Source organism: Chlorocebus sabaeus, chromosome 1, assembly GCF_047675955.1.
Source record: "Chlorocebus sabaeus isolate Y175 chromosome 1, mChlSab1.0.hap1, whole genome shotgun sequence".
Classification (NCBI taxonomy): Eukaryota; Metazoa; Chordata; class Mammalia; order Primates; family Cercopithecidae; genus Chlorocebus; species Chlorocebus sabaeus.
The window spans coordinates 113321384-113342127 of NC_132904.1; the positions used below are offsets into that span (position 1 = coordinate 113321384).

Sequence of the window (20744 nt, forward strand, 5' to 3'; positions counted from 1 at the left end):
TTATAAGAGTAAGAAACTGGCCAGGCACGGTGGCTCACATCTGTAATCCCAGCACTTTGGGAGGCTGAGGCGGGCGGATCACAAGGCCAGGACATCGAGACCGTCCTGGCTAACACGGTGAAACCCCTCTAACAAAAATACAAAAAATTAGCCGGGTGTGGCAGTGGGCGCCTGTAGTCCCAGCTACTCAGGAGGCTGAGGCAGGAGAATGTCGTGAACCGGGAAGCGGAGCTTGCAGTGAGCCGAGATCATGCCACTGCACTCCAGCCTGGGCAACAGAGCAAGACTCTGTCTCAAAAAAAAAAACAGTAAGAAACTGTGTGACTCAGGTATTGGGGTAGGAGGAAGACTTCATTTCACTGAATGCTCCTTTGTACCTTTTGAATTTTGGACCATATATCATCCATTTCTATTTCTGATAATTTTGCAAGTTTAATGGATGGATGGATGGATGGATGGATGGATGGATGGATGGATGGATGGATGGAATAAAAAATTTATTCTCCAAAAAATTCCATCTCAAGAAATGTGGGTAACTAACCTGCATTTTCACTCAATTCGTCTGGGGGAAGCTATGAAAAGTAAAGTACACTGCTGGTAAACATGTGCTGGAGCTAAAACTAGGCAGAAATTTGATAATTTTTCAGAACTTCCCAATCAAAACCTAAATTTAGTTTAAAATAACTGGCCGAAAGCATCCAACTGAATGAGCTCAGCCCACACAGACAAGCTTCAACAGGCAATGAGTCTGCTTCTCTTTCCGTTTCAACTTCTGGGAAATGTGGCTAAGTATTCACAATCTGATTCCTGCCCCTTTGAAAAGCCTAAGTCTGAGATAAAATACCATCAGTGTCCAGAGGCTCCTTGTCTACCACGGATCACACACCTGCTAAACACAAATATGCTCCTAACATAACTTAGTGATGGCTCATCCAACAGTTCTGTACTCACTTCCGCAATTCTATTCTGAACAGATCCAAAAGAAGCCTTTCAAGCTAATTCATTCAAGACTGTTGAGACTTCTCAAAGACATTGCCTATGCCATTTATTTAGCAGTGTTTTATTAGATTAGGATAAAAGCCCATTTGAATGTATATAATTTTCACGCTCTTGATGTTATCAGTCATCCACAGGACTGTATGACTATTCTGTTATCCCAGAAAAGGACCAAGCTACTCGCTATGAGGAGGAGCCAGGGACTCACCTACCTGATAGGTGAGGTCATTCATCTGGAGAACAGCCATAGCCCACAGACCAGCAACCACAACTATATTAAGAAGAATCCCTTCCTGTGTTTACTTAGGATAACGAAAAAAGAAAAAAAAACAAGAGGAACCCTTATATTAATAAGTGGTTCTCTTGACCCTCACCTGTGTCATTAAGGTATGTATCTAGATGACTAGTTCTCTTAATGAGTTATAAGACGTCACCATCCCTGGAAAGTGTTTGTGATTTAGTAAGTGAGGAGCCCACTGAAGAAACATACCCTCAAAGGTAGATCTGACCAGCCCAGCAATACAAATGTGCAATTACCAATATTCCCTAGGAGTTGGCTAGATATGACATGAGAAAACTACATAAGCCAGACTACTTTTATGGTCTTTGCATGTTGTGTTTACTTCTTTCCCTTTTCATTTTCTTCATATCTCAGTCATGCCAAGGGGCATCTGACCAGCAGATTTACAGGCAAAGCAGTGGACTCATAGGGTACTCAAGGTTACTGGCAAAGGTGACAGAGTGGTATAATGCCAAAGGACAGGTGAAATACAGGGTTGGAATATTTACTTTTCCTCTCTACTCAGAAATGTTTCCTCTCATCATGACATCTTGCTTTTGGTTTGTCTTATAGAAAGGATAAATATCTTAGACTTTAATTGGTATAGGTGTATCTTGCTTACCCAGTAAAAGAGCGAGTGCTCAGAGGGCAAGGGCAATGTTTTCTGTGATTAGAGAAGTCAGAGTAGAATTAAGTAGGAGTAGTGATAACTGGATTCTAACTCCAGCTCCCCCACTATCTAGCTATAAGACTCCAGGAAAATGGGAGTGAGGAGAGAGATGAACCATGAATCTAATGGATAATTGGTCTAAATGACTTTAAAAGTCCCTAAAACCCTGAGTTGTTTTTTTTTTTTTTTTTTTTTTTTTTGAGACAGAGTTTCACTCCTATTGCCCAGGCTGGAGTGCAATGGCGCAACCTCAGCTCACGGCAACCTCCACCTCCCAGGTTCAAGCGATTCTCCTGCCTCAGCCTCCCAAGTAGCTGGGATTACAGGCACGCACCACCACGCCTGGCTAGTTTTTTGTATTTTTAGTAAAAACAGGGTTTCACCATGTTAGCCAGGCTGGTCTCGAACTCCTGATCTCAGGTGATCCACCTGCCTCAGCCTCCCTAAGTGCTGGGATTACAGGCGTGAGCCACCACCCCAGGCAAAACCTGAGATTATAAATTCTGTTAAGTCTGTCTTTCCAGACTCTGGAAAAAACAGAACTAGAATAGAACCTCTCTAAGGTCTTTTTCATGCCCAATAAATCAACAAATACTTGTTGGCTGATCATGCTTAATTTATGTGCAATTTATGTCGATATTCTTTTACAGTGAGAAAGAATGTAAGTTGTTAAAACTGAACTCCTCCCTTGTGCCAAGAAAAGCATCATAAAAGGATTTTTGCTCTTAACCATAAAATAACCTATATGAGTTGCTGTTTTTGTTTTGCTTTGTTTTCCTGAGGCAGGGTTTCACTCTGTTACCTAGGCTGAGATACAATGGTGTGACCATAGTTCACTGCAGCCTCAGATTCCCAGGATCAAGTGATCCTCCCACCTCCACCTCCCAAGCAGCTGAGCCTACAGGTGCGCACCACCACACCCAGCCAATTTTTAAATTCTTTGTAGAGATGGGATCTCACTATGTTGCCCAGGCTGATCTTGAACTCCGGGCCTCAAGTGATCCTCCTGCCTTATCCCCCCAAAGCACTAGAATTACAGGCGTGAGCCACCACATCCAGCCAAGTTTTAAAAACATAAATCAGGTGATATTAGTGTTCTGTCTGATACTCTCTGATGTCACCCCCATGTCATACCCAATTCCATAAAATGGCCACAAGACCCAGATGATCTGGCCCCTCCTACATGTCTGGCCTCATCCTTCCCCATCCTTCCACTTGTTTGCTAAGGTACCATGGCATCATGACCTTGTGTCTAACCTTTGGACAAACCAAGCTCACCTCTGCCCCATGGCCTTTGCACGTGCCATTCTTTCTTCAAGGAACGTTCTGTCTTCCAAATCTTCCCAGGTTGGCTTTTTCTCATCACTCAGGTTTTAGCTCAAATATCATCTCGGAAAGAAAGGTCGTCCCTGATAACTCTATCTGAGGCAGCAGCCCTCCCCAGGCATTCTCTAGTCCATTTATTTTCTTCCTGGTATTCATTCCTACATGAAATTTTTAATATTTTTACATGTCTCTTGTCTGTCTCCTTCTACTAGAAAGCTCCAGAAAGGCAGATGCTTTTTGTCTCCCTTGTTCATTGGTACACTCCAGACCCTAGAATGGAACCTGACAAAAATTTTGCATTCAATAAATGTGTTGAATGAATAAATGATTAAGGGAAAGGTTCCATCTCTATGCAGATGTCTTAGATGTTGTTTTGCAGTTACAGTGGCTCTGGTGAGTAGAAAGCATTTCTTTTTCTTTTCAAAGCATCCATTTTGTTCTCTTTTATGCAATGAACTAGAAAACATTAGCCAGATTGAAACCTGAAAAATGAAAACAGCACTTCTGGCACAGAAATAACTAGTCTGGGCACCTCTGGCTTGAGCGAGATCTATGACTTTCTAGGGAGCTGGCACCAAAGTCAAAATGTTAAAATAAACATCTTTGATGTTGAAAGCGGAATCCTGGTATTTTGACTCTGGAGAGACTAGTCTCAATCAGTCTTAGCTCTTTACAAAATTTCAAAAATGTTTAGTAACCCCATCACCACTGTATCAAACTGAACATAGTCATCTTTCAATAGTCACTTCTAGATTGTCTAGGGATGGGGCTATCTTCCTCAAATGCACCTAATGTAAATTTTGCTTTCAATTTCTTTTTGACATAATTCTCTCCTATTTACCAATGAATCTTGTTTTCAGTTTTCTAATGGGTGAAAGCATCATCTCATGTGCTTCATTAAACTCTTCTTTAGAGGTGAAAATAATGCTTTTAGCCCACTTTGACTTGTTTTCCTCATGGAAATGAGTTTGCACTAAACCACACAGATGTGTCCTGGCTAGTCAATATTTGGAATGGGGTCATAGGGCAAAATGTCTTCTCTGTGTAATATTTAAAGTTAAGAATTCTGACCTTGGCCTTCTAAGGCCTTTGCCTGTGCATGCAAGGACAAATGTGTCCTTAAGCTTGCAGGAACATTTCTTAAACTTTTCACTTAAACCGAATTTAAGTGAACCTCTAGAGAAAAGACTACACTCAACTCTGTTCCCTCATCAACATAACAAAAATTAGTTACACAAAACACACTGAAAATTCAAGGCAGCCCAAAGCAAAAGCCAGTGTTAGTCACAGTTTTCATTAGATAAGTCTCGTTGCTGTTTAAAAAAAAAAAAAGTTTAATGAAAATTTGTTTTAAAATGCCGATTTCATGAGATTAGCCAGCCTGTACCCCATATGAATTAAACCCGACTATCTCAAAGTGGCACCTGAAATAGTAGCAAACTTTTTTTACCATGAAAGTGTATCGTCAGGATGGCATCTACCTACACAAAACTAACGGCATATGCATTCATGAACTGTGACCAAGGGGTGAAAAACAAAAAAAGGAGGACTATTATTATGTCCACAATATTATCATGTTACTGCAACACCTGATAACAATGATGATGATGATGTAACATTTATGTCATGCTATTAGGGCACCACGCTGCTCTAAGAGCTTTGCATACACTATCTTCTTTAATCTTCATAACACCTAAACTTGCGAGGTAAGTACTATTGTCATCCCATTTTACAGATGAGGAAGCCCAAGCACACAGAAGTTAAATAACTTCTCATAGCCTAAGAATATCCAACTATTAAGCAGCAAAAGATTCAAACTCAGATTGCTTTATCCAAAGCTGGAACTCTTAGCACGAACCAGTAACAGGCAAGTGATATACAATTGTTGAAACACAGTTTAAACGTATTTGACCAAAGGCTTTTATAGTCACACATACTTTAAAAAATGCATACGGGCCAAGCATTTGGGTTACAGACTCATGCCTGTAAACCCAGCACTTTGGGAGGCTGAAGCGGGAGGATTGCTTGAGTCCAGAAGTTCAAGACCAGCCTGGGCAACATAATGAGACCTCATCCCTACAAAAAAAATTTAAAAATTAACCGGGTGTGGTGGTGTAAGCCTGTAGTCCCAGCTACTTAGGAAGCTGAGGCAGGAGGATCTCTTGAACCTGGGAGTTTGAGGTTACAGTGAACTCTGACAGTGTAGTGTCACTGCACTCTAGCCCGGGTGACAGAGTAAGACCCTTCCCCAATATTTTTAAAAAGGAAAAAAAATGCATACAAAATCTATCTACTCTTTGGTCCCAATCGTCCAACTAGTGAAGGTATAATTAGGCACATGCAACAGACTACCAGCAATTTGAGAGCAGAAAACATTCTTTTTTAAAAATATCTATAATACTTTATAGTTTCCTACCAAAAAAAACAGAGCCAGAGAACCTCAAGCTAAGTAAAGCTCTTCCAAAAAAAGGAAATCAAAGCAGGTAGGACAAAGACAGCCAGGGTGAGCTACTAACCAAAGTATGTCACAGCTGAACATTCTCTCCTGGTAACTGTTCTGCAGTGCCGCTCTAAGCACTGCAGTGCTGCCAATATGAAGTCTGAGCTCATGAATGCCGTGCTGCAAAAGTAACCAACAACCAAAGAGGAAAAGCTTCACTTTTCTCTACTGATTTTATTCATCCCAGGATCCCACTCTAGAAGGTTTCAGAATTAACAGAATTTGGGAAAGGGCCAGCTTAACCACGCAGCACTGGATGGAGTGCAGTATCCTACTCAATAAATGAGGTTTACTTTAGTCTCCTAGTCCTTGGAATGGGTCATGTGTGTTTAAAAAAAAAAAAAAAAAAAAAAAGGGAGGGGGATCATAACTATTTCTGATGTTCAGAAAATACCTATTACCTAACCTCCTTCAGCCAACACAAGTATCATCTGAATTACCTGTCTGACTGTTACATATGGTTATAAGAAAACCCAGACCATTTCCCACAAGGGGAAAAAAGAAATCACACACCTCTAAAAGACAAAACAACAAATGATACATTCTGGAAACAGATGGGGGAAAAAAAATAACTCTGTATTTCCAAATGACCCCTCTGCAGAAGTAAGATAAAGGCTGCAGTGCATGGGGAGAAAAAAAACCAACCTGAGTTAACTGAAGCAGCAGTTTTGGCAACTTCTAGTACCTATGCACCTTCCCCACGGTTATATAACCAAACCATAACCTTAATAGGCCATCATACTGTATGTCAACAGCTGTTAGGCACATCTAAGCTGTCAGCATTTGAGAACCCCTTCCAAAGTGGATTCAGAGAAGCATGGAGCAGGCCAAACTATGCTCCTGGTTCACCCAGAGCACATGACAACTCCTTGTGAATTAAGCTTCACTCATGTAGTCAGAGTAATTTAAGCAGCAAAAGATATAGCACTTGTAACTGTAACTAGGAAATTGCACACTGCCACAGAAACACAAATGAATGCTGGTGTGGCTCCTTCACACATGCAACTCATTGTCCAAGCCATTTCAGTCTCATTCAAGACTTTGAATATTTCCATACATAGGAATTGCATAACTGCATACCACAAATGATCAAAGATAAAAACCAACATAAACAGTGACACCCGTTTGTAAACAAGCCAATGTTTAAAATGTTGCAGTTCTAAAGGATACCAAGGTCTCAGAGAAAAACTATGAAAAACAGACGCACGCACACATACACACACATGAAAATTAGAAAGCGGGCAGACCAGCCATAATTAGGCACTGGCTTTGCTGACTACTGAAGATAGAAATGTCTCTTTTATATTAAAGCCAAGAATCAACTGTTTGCAATTACATTTACAAAAACATTCAACCCTGTCTGTAACAGATTTTATCAATATTTTGGTGTATCCAAGGGCTGGAAGATTCAAAATTCTTTAAATCGTGAAACCATAAACCAAGCAACCAATTAAGTTCATGGAGACCATCCCCCAGAGGTCAGAGCAAAATAACCACAGGAGCACAAAGTGATTACACAGAAAATAGGGAGAAAAAAAGGAAACAGCAAAACAAGGAACAAGGCATATTGTTTGTAAATATGTTTGCCTTGGCTAATAGTAAACTAGACTGGAAACACGGTGAGGGGCCAGGATGGCAAGTGAGGAGCACGCCAAAGTCTTGGCCCAATCGACTTCCCCTGACTTCCCCTCAGGGTCTGAGGGAGCCCTGGACTTTGGTATCTCATTCAGCTCTGACCTGCAGACTTGAGGCCCTGTGATAAAAACGGACAAAAAGGCTGAAGAGGGCCCTCCAGAGGAAGTGAAACTGACCAATCAATTCGCCACAGCCACCCACCCTGACACCCTGGTAAGAAGGGCCCCTTGTAGCCTCAGGGAGAAAGATGGTGGGGAAGGAACTTCAGGTTGCAAGTGATCAGGAGAGAAGGCCTAGATAAGTCACTGGCTTCAGAAAACAAGCCACTGCCATAAAAGCAAAAACAAGGTAGGTCATGACAACCAGAGGCTAGGCTGAGGAGGTGAGGAGAATTGATGTGGCTTTGGTAGGAGGCGGCAGCAGCTGTAAGGGTTCTTCATTCCTCAGGTTGAGGGAAAACACAAGCTGCAGTTTTAAACATAATGAATGACTACATTAAAAGTATTCAGTCAAGTAAGATATTGAGCAAAGAAAATTTTAGAGTAAAAATGGGCTTTGCGGGTTCCACCAAAACCAAAATGTCTTAGATTCCAATCCTCCCAACGAAGGCTACATGAAAGTGCTACCATATTTCCTCAAAGAAAGAATTTTACATGCATACATATATAGCTTCCTAATTGACCTTGGCCAATTTCACTCCCATAGCGCCTCAAATCCCTTTGAGAACTAAGGGCTCAATGCGTGTAATCTCCCGGTGTCTGGGTTCACAAGCTTCCCCCCGACCAGTGAAAGCCCACCCTGGGTTCTACAAAGCCCACAATTCCCGACCCTCTAACAACTAAAAATAACCAGCAATCAGCTCGCCCAAATTGTTTAACCCCTGATTACCTAGTGCCATCATAAACCTGGGACACCCCCCACCCCCACCTCACTCCCCCATTCCCTGGGCCCCTTCCTGTGGACAAGCAAAGCAATTTCCCCCTTATTTCCCCATTTTCCTCATTGCCTCCTCCACTAATCGTGTCTCCTCGGGATTCCCTTCGCACCATCTATCAGTCTTAGATGATCAAAAGCGGATTCCTATCTCTGTCTTAAGGCACCAGGATCCTGGGACCTCCCAGCGCCCTGCAGGCGTGCACATCCCCAGTCCGTGCCCCAGCCGTCCTGGGTCCCCTTACAAGCCCGGGTCTGCCACTTCACCCTTGTTTTCCCCCATCCTACGGGTCCACATTTCAAATGCCCCTGCCCTCATTCCCTTATGATTTCCTAACTGCTGAGTCTTCTGGGTTTACAGTCTCCCGGCCCTCAGGGAGTTCCGACCCCTTCTTTCCAATCATCCCCTTTACCCCCTGCCCTCAGCCCCAAGGACCCCTCCCCGCGCCCGGCTCCTGGGCTCCCAGGGTCGGTGCTCTGTGCCCCCGGCCCCCTGCGTGGAGTTCCGCCGCCTCGAGTCCCAGGTGTCCCTAGCTCCGCGCCCGCCCCGCGGCGGCCGGCCCCCTCCCGCCTCCCGGCCCCCAACGCTCCCACCACGCGCCGCGCTCGCGGCCCCGACCCCCGGCTGGGGGCGCGGACCTCTCCCGGCCCCGCCACGCTCCGAGGGCCGCCCGGCCCCTGCGCCGGTACCTTGGCCTTGGTGACGAGGTGCGTGGCCCGCTTGACCACCGCGAAGTTGCCCTTGCCGATGGTGCGGTCGATCTCGTAGTAGCCGATGCGGGCAGGCATGGGTCCGCGGGAGGCCGGGGCTGGGGGACGCGGCGGGCCGGCCGCTGGGGACACGGCAGCGGGGGCGGCTGGGGACCCCGGCGCGGGCGGAGGCAGCAGGCGGCCAGCGGGCCCGGCTCCCCCCGTCCCGGCCCCGGCAGCCCCGCCAGCTCCGCTCGCCGCCGCCGCCGCCATCTTGTTGTGCAGTGAAACCTCCGGGGCCGCGGGGAGCCGGCTCGGGGGAGGGGGCAAGGGGGGGCGGGAAAGGGGGGGCCGCGGACGTCACTCGGGGAGGCGGGGCGCCTTCGCCGCCCGGCGCCCGGCGCCATGGCAACCACGGGTCACGTGCCGACGCGCGTCACTGCCCGGAGCCATGGCAACCGTGACCTCACCGGCGGGCTCGACCTTCCCGCGTGGGCCCCGGTTCCTGAGGCGCTGGCTCCCGGGTGCCCCCCTCCGGGAGCTAACGGTGGGAACCTCCGGTGAGCCCCCAACCTGGAAGCCTCCGCCGCCTTTCCCGAGTCGGGGGCGCAGGATGCCCGACCCAAAGCCAACCCCCCACCCCCGCTCGAATCGCCAATGTGACCTCTACTGTGACCTCTGTCCCAGTTCAACGATCACCCAACCTCCCTTAACAAAAAAAAAGTGTTTCCTCATCACCAAAAATACCAGCGTTGTCCCACTTTAGCCCTTGAGGCCACAAAGGCAGGAATAGCTACACTCTTTAGGCAACTGTCACCAAGTTGGTAACAACGCAGGGGAATTCTTCGGTAAAATTCCTTCCTCTTACAAAATCCAGCTCACCCTGCACAGTCAACCTAATTGTCACCGAATATAGGAGAATGGGGAAACTAGGATTTGCGTGTTCAAGGGCGGACAAGCCAGTCCAAACAGGCATTCCAGTCATTGGGTGGGTGACAGCCAAAGAAGGTACGTCATTTTCCTTCCTACCACCCCCATCTCTGAACAATTCTACAGGGATGTCTGTCAGAGTGCCTACATACTATTTCTGTTGCTTGTATAACCCTGATGAAGCAGTGGTGCACATTGTCCAATGAACCACGTCCTGTTTAAAGAACAGTCGGTTAAGCAAAATAAATAAGTAAATAATAAAAATTCCATCCCTCCTAGTGACTCTCCGAGGACATTAAGGGTCATCAAGTTAATAACTCCAGCAGTTTCATATCTCTTTTTCTTCCCTTGTCTATTACCTGGCAGCCTTCATAGCTCCCAGGCTTCCTCCTTCTCTCTCCCCTTCCCTTTATTAAATAGATTAACTTAGCTGCTTTAGGTGAGGGTAGCAGGTAGGAAATCAGACTGTCAACAAAATAGTCTTTGGCGGGTTGGATGGAAAGAAGGAAAGCTTGTGAATATTCCAATGTTAAAATGTATTCCTTCAGACTAGTCCTGATCCATCTATATCTATGTCTCTCTCAATGGTAGAACTGTATTGTCAGGTCACTGCATGCACAGTATTAAAAACTGACACCCAGGGCACTGTAAATGTGTGGAAGGAGAACTCATGTTTACTCGCTGACCAAAGAGCACTTCCTGGTGCTCCAATTCCCTATCCAACCATGAGTAATGGCTGGGACTTAAGATGGGACAGAGGGGTCATCCCACAATGGTCTTGGATCAATTCCCTGGTAGCTGTTCCAAATTGCCAACACAATTAACACTAATCGGCTCCCTTATTAGCAAATAAGGATAAGAATTAAGTGGGCCTTGGCTTCTTGCATTGGTTAAGCCCTTTCATCAATTGAGCTCATTCCATCCTGGATAAATGATGGGTTGTGACCTGTCTTTCCTATCACTTCATGGCTCTCACCCACCTCTAGCAGGGACTATAAAGTTGGTGCTGGGCTGCATGGCTGCAGTTTTTGGTTTTTTTGTTTGTTTATTTTTTGTTTTTGAGACAGAGTCTTGCTCTGTTGCCCAGGCTGGAGTGCAGTGGTGCGATCTCAGCTCACCACAACCTGTGCCTCCCAGGTTCAAGCCATTCTCCTGCCTCAGCCTCCTGAGTAACTGACACTGCAGGCGCACACCACCGCGCCTGGCTAATTTTTGTATTTTCAGTAGAGACGGGGTTTCAATATGTTGGCCAGACTGGTCTCGAACTCCTGACCAGTTCAAGACTGATCTACCTGATCCACCCGCCTCGGCCTCCCAAAGTGCTGGGATTACAGGTGTGAGCCACCATGCCCGGCTACAGCTGCAGTTTTACCATCTCCCTGGGCGTCTCAACAGAAACCTTAGCTGGCTGGTAAAGCAAAGAAAAAATCTTTCACTATGGAAGCTGCAGGAGCGGCACTGAAACCATGCTTACTGGTGACTGTATGATCACAGAGTGGCCTTCACTAATGGAGATAATTCGAACATCAAATATCACAACTTTTGCTGCTCTCTCAAGAGTATCAAAAATAAAAACAACTCTGAGGAGGACCTAGAAAATGGAGCATTGTTCTAATTTCCAAAGAGAAGCAGCAGATGACTCTCAATAATGATCAGAACATATGCTGTGTGCTGTGTGTTATGTCACTTATGCTCCTTTCCTGTATAGATTGAGGTCACTAGATGGTGCTTCTGATTGAGACTTTGGTAGAGACTTGCTGGAGATCTTGAAGAGTAGTCCTCTTTGGCGCAAAGAATACAGAAAATTAGAGAAGGGAGTGATCAAAGGAGATCATCAGGCAAAAAGGAAAATAGTTTAGATGTTTACATTTAATAAGGATTTATTGAGTACCAAGAACTGTGTTCGGTTCTGAGGTAAATGATAGTAACAATCTGCCACACATTATGCTAAACATTGTACCTAAGTGAACTCACCTAATCTTCACAACAACTTAATTAGATGGTTTGTATTATGTCTCTATTTTGCAGATAAGGAAAATGAGGCACATAGGGATTAAGGGAATTGGCCAAAGTCATAGAGCTAGAAAGTGATAGAACTGGGATTAAAACCCAGGCAACCTACCTCTGGAACCTAGGGTCTTCCCCATTGTATTATAATCCCTGTCAAGGTAGGAGCCAGTAGGAAAAGTGGTCTCTCCATTAAGTCCAGGGTGAATGAGCTCAGTTTAGACCCGGGGAAGAAGAGTATTTTGAGAGGTCTTGAAAGCAGGACAGAGCAGGCAGCAGAAGCATATGAATAAAGACAACAAGACAGTAAGACTGAATGAAGTGCCTGCGATGGCTTCACTTGTAAATAGCACCAAGAAGGGAATCATGGCTTATTGTGTAGAAGTGTTTCTGGCCCTTAAGAATACAGGCCTGAGGCCGGGCACGGTGACTCACACCTGTAATCCCAGCACCTTGGGAGGCTGAGGCGGGCGGATCACAAAATCAAGAGAACGAGACCATCCTGGCCAACATAGTGAAACCCCATCTCTACTAAAAATACAAAAAAAAAAAAAAAAAAAAAAAAATTAGCTGGGCTTGGTGGCGCGTGCCTGTAATCCCAGCTACTCGAGAGGCTGAGGCAGGAGAATTGCTTGAACCCGGAGGCAGAGGTTGCAGTGAGTCGAGATCGTGCCACTGCACTCCAGCCTGGCAACCGAGCGAGACTCTGTCTCAAAAAAAAAAAGAAAAAAAAAAGAAAGATAAAAAAAGAATACAGGCCTGGCCAGGCACAGGGGCTCACATCTGTAATCCCAGGACTTTAGGAGGATGAGGTGAGCAGATCACTTGAGGCCAGGAGTTTGAGACCAGCCTGGCCAACATGGCAAAACCCCGTATCTACTAAAAATCTTTTAAAAATCGCCAGACTTGGCGGTGTATGCCTGTAATCCCAGCTACTTGGGAGGCTGAGGCACAAGAATTGCTTGAACCCGGGAGGCAAAGGTTACAGTGAGCCGAGATCGTGCCATTGCACTCCAGCCTGGGCAACACAGTGAAAACTCCTCTCACAAAAAACAAAATACAGGCCTGTAAGTGTTGTGTTCCTGTCCTGAAGAAGACTCAGAGGAGTGGCTTGGGGGCGGAATTCTCAGAGCCCCTGTAGTGCAAGACAAAGGCAGAGAGCTTCTGAAAAAGCAAAAAATAGATTCAAAGAGGAAAAGGAGACGTTTTCCTATGTAATGTCATTGTGTCCTGTTTCCAGAGTTTGAAAAGGGCAGACCAAGTTGTTCTGGATGACAGTGACAGGAACCTGGAAACTTTTAGAAATGATACAGAATGTCTGAGGACCTAAGGTCTGACCTGAGAGTGATACAAACAGTGAGATACAAAGAACACTTAGGCTGCCTGCAGAGCAGTTTACCTGCAACCTGAAAGAAAATTGCAGCCTCACAATGTTGCTCCTTAGACTCTGGGAGCCATGAGGACTTGAAGAAAGCCAGGCTTTGCACTTTTTATTGGTCTAACTCATTACTACCCGAAAAAAAAAATAGCTGAATTTATACATGTATTGTTGACACAGAGACATTATTCAGAAATTCTGTACGCCCAAAGACAGCATCGTAGTATATTTACACGCTACGAACTCCCCAAACGAGGAAATTACTCACTGGTTATAAATTCTGCCATCACATAGGAATCAAGGCACTGTTGGACACACATTGAACACTCCAAATGCCCTGGTTCTCTGGGTGAGCTGAATGCACACATTCTCTCTGTTAAGACTGTGTTCTGGATGGACCTGGTGGCTCATGCCTGTAATCCTAGCACCTTGGGAGGCTGAGGTGGGTAGATTATTTGAGGTCAGGAGTTCGAGACCAGCCTGGCCAACACGGTGAAACCCTGCCTCTACTAAAAATATAAAAATTAGCCAGGTTATGGCGGCGGGCACCTGTAGTCCCAGTTACTCGGGAGGCTGAGGCAGGAGAATGGCTTAAACCCCGGAGGCAGAGGTTGCAATGAGCCGAGATCGTGCCACTGCACTCCAGCCTGGGTGACCGAGCAAGACTCTGTCACAAATAATAATAATAATAAAAAAAGACTGCGTTCTGCATCACCACCTCAGCTGTGTGGCTTTTGCCTTTTTTCCTCCTCTATCCCAGATCCACCTGGTCACATCCCAATTTCCCCAGGGCATCCCAAGCAAGTCTGAGCAGACAAGGGTAACTACTTAGTCTCCTGCTAGAAAATATCTCAGGGGGGTGGTATAAGAGAAGCTAACTAAGCTTTCAGTCAACAACTTTCTGTTCAGTCTGCCCACATTGTTCTTTTTAATGTAACCATTCAAGCTGTGACACAAAACATAAAAATTGCCCTTATTACTTTGCACGTGTTCTAGGATATGGTCGAAACATTTTTAGATTATTATTAATTACCCTTTGAATAATCCAAAACATCTTCATGCTGGAGTGCAGTGGCGCTATCATAGGTCACTGCAGCCTCAACTTCTTGGGCTCAAGTGATCCTCCTGCCTCAGTCTCCCAAGTAGCTGGGACTACATGTGTACACCACCATGCCTGGCTAATCTTTTAATTTTTTTGTACAGACAGGGTCTTGCCATGTTGCCCAGGCCAGTCTCAAATTATTGGTCTCAAACAATCCTCCTGCCTCAGTTTCACAAAGTGTTGTGATTACAGGTGTGAGCCACTGAACTGACCAAGTATAATTTTTGAAAGGTCTTCTTCAACCTTAGATGTGACTGTATTATCACTTGGGATCAATGTCTTCCCTTAGGCAAATATACCTTTGGTTTTATAAAAAAGAAATCAATGGCAAAATACATTTAGTAAAGAAAAATCATGTAGGATAACTTTTTTTTTTTTCTTTTTGAGATGGAGTCACGCTCTGTCACCCAGGCTGGAGTACAGTGGTGCGCTCTTGGTTCACTGCAACCTCCGCCTCCTGGGTTCAAGCAATTCTCCTGCCTCAGCCTCCCAAGTAGCTGGGATTACAGGCGCCCATCATCACGCCCGGCAGATTTTTGTATTTTTAATAGAGACAGAGTTTCACCATGTTGGCCAGGCTGGTCTGGAACTCCTGACCTCAGGTGATCCACCCACCTAGGCCTCCTAAAGAGCTGGGATTACAAGTGTGAGCCACCACACCAGGCCAGGACAACATTTTTAATAAAAGTATCCTCCCTTAAGGTGGAGGATCCCTTGTTACCCTGTAATCAACTCTCTAATATTTATATTACTAATTTTTGTCTTATAATTTACTTCTTTCTCCTAAATAAAAAGTATGATACTCAACAAATAATGATTAAGATATTGGCATATTTGGATCCTTTTCTTTCCCTTGAATATCAAGGTGTACATAAGATTCCAGAAAGTTACCATGTTTCACAGAAAATGAAGGCATTCTTCAAAGGCCTACCTAGGGTGAAAGTTTTCTTATTTCCCCAGCTCTACACTTACAAAACTGCATTTTTCTTCTTTTCCCTTCATCTTCACATCTCTTCTCACCGAAGAGCCATCTCTTTTGCAGCACCTGCCTTGGGAGCTGCCTCTCAGTTTTCAAAGCTCACCTTCACACAGCCTTGTGTGTTTTAGGTGGCAGGACAGATGCTCTGCTTTTAAAGCAGCTTCCTTGCATTAAGGGTTAGTTTTGAGCCAGGCACAGTGGCTCACTCCTGTAATCCCAACACTCCATGAGACCAAGGTGAGAGGACAGCATGAGCCCAGGAGTTCAAGACCAGCCTGGGCAACATAGCAAATCCCCATCTCTACAAAAAAATTTAAAAATTAGCCAGGAGGGGCCAGGCACGGTGGCTCACGCCTGTAATCCCAGCACTTTGGGAGGCCAAGGCAGGTGGATCACGAGGTCAGGAGATTGAGACCATCCTGGCTAACACGGTGAAAACCCATCTCTACTAAAAATACAAAAAATTAGCCAGGCCTGGTGGCGGGCACCTGTAGTCCCAGCTACTTGGGAGGCTGAGGCAGGAGAATGGCGTGAACCCGGGAGGCGGAGCTTGCAGTGAGCAGAGATCATGCCACTGCACTCCAGCCTGGGTGACAGAGCGAGACTCCGTCTCAAAAAAAAAAAAAAAATTAGCCAGGAGGCTGGGCAGGGTGGCTCATGCCTGTAATCCCAGCACTTTGGGAGCCCGCGGCGGGCAGATCGCGAGGTCAGAAGATCAAGACCATCCTGGCTAACACGGTGAAACCCCATCCCTATTAAAAATACAAAAAATTAGCTGGGCATAGTGGCACGCACCTGTAATCCCAGGTACTCGGGAGGCTGAGGCAGGAGAATCGCTTGAACCCAGGAGGTGGAAGTTGCAGTGAGCTGAGATTGTGCCACTGCACTCCAGCCTGGGCAACAGAGTGAGACTCCGTCTCAAAAAAAAAAGAAAAAAAAAATTAGCCAGGCATGGTGGTGCATGCCTGTGGCCCAGCTACTTGGGAGGCTGACATGGGAGAATTACTTGAGTCCAGGAGGTCAAAGCTGCTGTGAGCCATCCACTACTGCACTCCAGCCTGGGCCACAAAGTGAAACCCTGTCGCAAAAAAAAAAAAAAGTGGGTTTTGCTTAAGTTTTCTACCAGCCTTTTCAGCTATTGGCTAAGAACAATTTATACTATTGGGATTGGTTTCTGTAGGTAGCTGACCTACCTTTGTTTGCTTCATTCCTGCCACAATTTTTCTCAAACTAGAAAATCCAATCTTCTGTTTCTCAAGAACAGATGCCGATCCCTTGGCTGCAGAGACACCTTCTGGTTGAAGTCCTAAACTACATAATGCATAACGAATGCACCCTTTTCTGCTAAGGCTTTCTAGTCCTTTCTACTTAAACTGTAGGCCATTGAAAACCACCAACCTGTATAGGAGGCAGAAAGCTGGCTCCAGGAAGCTAGATTTCTTTATGGCCAAAAACAAAGTACAGTGGGGGCCGGGCACAATGGCTCACACCTGTAAACCCAGCACTTTGGGAAACCGAGGCGGGTGGATCACGAGGTCAGGAGTTCAAGATCAGCCTGACGAATATGGTGAAACCCCATCTGTACTAAAAATATAAAAATTAGCCAGGCGTGGTGGCATGCGCCTGTAATCCCAGCTACTCAGGAGGCTGAGGCAGAAGAATAGCTTGACCCCTGGAAGGCGGAGGCTGCAGTGAGCCGAGATGGCGCCACTGCACTCCGGCCTGGGCGACAGAGTGAGACTCTGCCTCACAAAAAAAAAAAAAAAAAGAAAGAAAGAAAGTACAGTGGGGTAGGCTTACAATTGTGTTTTAGGCTTAAGTAACAGTCCATGCGCTGTGTGTGTGTGTGTGTGTGTGTGTGTGTGTGTGTGTGTGTGTTTTGAGACAGAATCTGGCTCTGTCACCCAGGCTGGAGTGCAGTGACGTGATCTCAGCTCACTTCCACCTCCATCTCCGGAGTTCAAGTGATTCTCCTGCCTCAGCCTCCTGAGTAGCTGGGATCACAGGCGTGCACCACCACACCCAGCTAATTTTTGTATTTTTAGTAAAGACAGGTGTGGTTTTCACTATGTTAGCCAAGCTGGTCTCAAACTCCTGACCTCAAATGATCCACCCACCTTGGCCTCCCAAAGTGCTAGGATTATAGGCATGAGCCACCGCCCCTGCTTTTTTTTTTTTTTTGAGATGGAGTCTTGCCCTGTTGCCCAGGCTAGAGTGCATTAGCGCAGTCATAGCTCCCTGAAGCCTCCAACTCCTGAACTCAAGCTATCTTCCCACCTCAGCCTCCTGAGTAGCTGGGACTATAGGCATACACCACCACACTTGTCTTAAAAAAATTTTTTTTGACCGGGCATGGTGGCTCACGCCTGTAATCCCAGCACTCTGGGAGGCCGAGGCGGGCGGATCACCTGAGGTCAGGAGTTCAAGACCAGCCTGGCCAACATGGTGAAACCCCCGTCTCTACTAAAAATACAAAAAATTAGCCAGGCATGGTGGTACATGCCTGTAATTCCAGCTACTCAAGAGGCTGAGGCAGGAGAATTGCTTGAACCGGGGAGGTGGAGGTTGCAGTGAGCTTGTGCCATTGCACTCCAACCTGGGCAATAAGAGTGAAACTTCACTTAAAAAAAAAAATTAAGGATGAAGTTATTTCCATTTATTTTTATTTAAAAAATAATTTCATTCACTTGGCACGTTTAAGAGCCAGGTCTGTTATCTTCTCTGGAAAATCACTCCTACCTAATGAGGTTGTTAGGAGAATGAACTTATAAATATGTAAAGGGACCTAGATTAGAGCCTGGTACATCCTCCCTCTAAATTCCAAAAGCAGGTAAACAATAACATACTGGTTTCCAAATAACTTTCAAAAGATTAGGAACGATTGAGAATAGAATTAGGGCTGTGAAAATGGATTAACTTCAGAGTTAAAAGGAAGTTATGGTTTTAAATGTTTTGATTTGGTTTACTAAACATGCATAGTTCAATCTGTGGAATGTGGATATATTTATGTTTGTGATGCAACTCTGCATGTCCAGTGAAAACATTCTTACTCTCAAACTTCATAAAGTAGTTATTATCCCCACTTTATAGATGGTCAACTTACTTTATCTATCTGATGATTGGCTCCTATAGTCAGTAAGTGGTGAAGCTGAGATGTTATTCCAAGGCTGCCGATCTCCAAAGCCAGTTGTCTTTCCAAACGTTAGAGTATAGTAGTGTCTGTGGTCTGTTAAAAAAAATTATGACAGTGCCTTTTTTAAATAAAATTTAAAGCATGTATATGAAAAATACTAAAACACTTATATAATGGCTAGGTAACAATCTGCTTAACAACTTGTGTGCACTCCCAAACTTTCCGCAGAATGCAAGTGCTTTGTGAGAAGTCTATAGGAACTCTGTGGGAAAGAAAGATTCAATGCCGGTGGCATTTTTTCCCCTAAAATTTATTTAATATATGTAAAAAACAACAAATTGTATGTATACCATGTGTATGTGTTGTGCAATAATATATTTTTAAGCAGTGAAACACTCGGCCGGGTTTGGTGGCTCACACCTGTAACCCCAGCAATTTGGGAGGTCAAGACGGGTGGATCACCTGAGGTCAGGAGTTCAAGACCAGCCTGGTCAACATGGTGAAACCCCACCTCTACTAAAAAATACAAAAATTAGCCAGGGATGGTGGTGGGCACCTGTAATCCCAGCTACTTGGAAGGCTGAGGCAAGAGAATCGCTTGAACCTGGGAGGCAGAGGTTTCAGTAAGCCAAGATCATGCCATTGCACTCCAGCCTGAGCGACAAGAGCGAAACTCTGCTTAAAAAAAAAAAAAAAAAGAAATGAAACACTCATATATGACTTTTAATTGTTTTCCCAAATGAAACTAAAATGTTCTAATTTATTTATTTATTTATTATTTTATTTATTTATGTTTTGAGACAGTATCACTCTATCATCCAGTTTGGAGTACAGTGGCACAATCTCAGCTCACTGCAACTTCCGCTTCCGAGTTCAAGTGATTCTAGTGTCTCAGCCACCCGAGTAGCTGGGATTACAAGCATGTGCCACCATGCCTGGCTAATTGTTTTGTAGTATTTTTAGCAGAGATGGGGTTTTGCCATGTTGGCCAGGCTGGTCTCAAACTCCAGAACTCAGATGATCCGCCCACCTTGGCCTCCCAAAGTGCTGGGATTACAGGCCTGAGTCACCACACCTGGCCCCATTTAATTAAATTATAAGTTAAAAATAAGGGCAGGAGCCCGGACAGTAGTGCACAACTATAGTCCCAGCTACTTGGGAGGCTGACACAGGAGGATTGCTTGCTCAGGAGTTCAGGGCTGTAGTACACTATGATCGTACCCTCTGAACAGCCACTGTACTGCACTCTAGCCTGGATAATGGAGCGAGACACTATCTCTCTCTCTCTTTTTTTTTTTTTTTGAGATGGAATCTTGCTCTGCCATGCAGGCTGGAGTGCAGTGGCGCAATCTGGGCTCACTGCAACCTCCGACTCCTGGGTTCAAGTGATTCTTCCACTTCAGCCTCCTGAGTAGCTGAGACTACGGGTGTGCACCACCATGCCCGGGTAATTTTTTGTATTTTAGTAGAGATGGGGTTTCACCATATTGCCCAGGCTGGTCTAGAATTACTGAGCTCAGGCAAACTGCCAACTGTGATGCAACTCTGCATGTCCAATGAAAACACTGGTCTCCCAAAGTACTAAGATTGCAGGAGTGAACCACCGTGCCTGGCCAGAGACACCATCTCTTAAAAAAAAAAAAAAAAGTGGGAAGGATATGACGAGGTAGGGTAATGGGATTTGAGCCATGTGGTGCGGGCCTGCCACCCAATTCTAGATTCCCTAGGCAGTCGAGTCAATTTCCACCAAAGCTGGTTGTGGAAACCAGAGTAGGTATCAGATATTCTACCCTTACAGGTCATACCAACTTTAGAAACAGCTTTGAGTTCCTTCAGATTTTTTTTCTGATAACTTCCAAGCACGGGCCAGGCATGGTGGCTCACGCCTGTATTCCCAGCACTTTGGGAGGTTGAGGCAGACAAATCCCTTAAGGTCAGGAGTTCGAGACCAGCCTGACCAACATGGAGAAACCCTGTCTCTACTAAAAATACAAAATTAGCCGGGCATGGTGGCGCATGCCTGTAATCCCAGCTACTCAGGAGGCTGAGGCAGGAGAATCACTTGAACCCTGGAGGTGGAACGTTGCAGTGAGCTGAGATCGTGCCATTGCAGTCCAGCCTGGGCAACAAGAGCAAAACTCCGTGTCAAAAATAATAACAATAAAACCTATATCATAGGAATGTT

The 20744-nt window shown here is 45.3% G+C and overlaps 1 protein-coding gene across 5 annotated transcripts in view; it reads right to left on the reverse strand.

Annotated features, from left to right (window-relative positions):
• The window catches only part of SIK3 (SIK family kinase 3), a 266463-nt gene extending 247831 nt beyond the window's left edge, over window positions 1–18632 (reverse strand). For 4 of the 5 annotated variants that reach the window (XM_008020984.3, XM_008020983.3, XM_008020982.3 and 1 more), the window contains exon 1: window positions 9031–9319. In XM_008020984.3, coding sequence (XP_008019175.1) covers window positions 9031–9303 — 273 coding nt within the window. In that variant the 5' untranslated portion in view covers window positions 9304–9319. Of the gene's footprint in view, window positions 1–9030; window positions 9320–18529 lie in introns of those variants that run through there. The other variant, XM_073021303.1, reaches the window with a different exon arrangement.
• Window positions 18633–20744: the final 2112 nt, after the last annotated feature.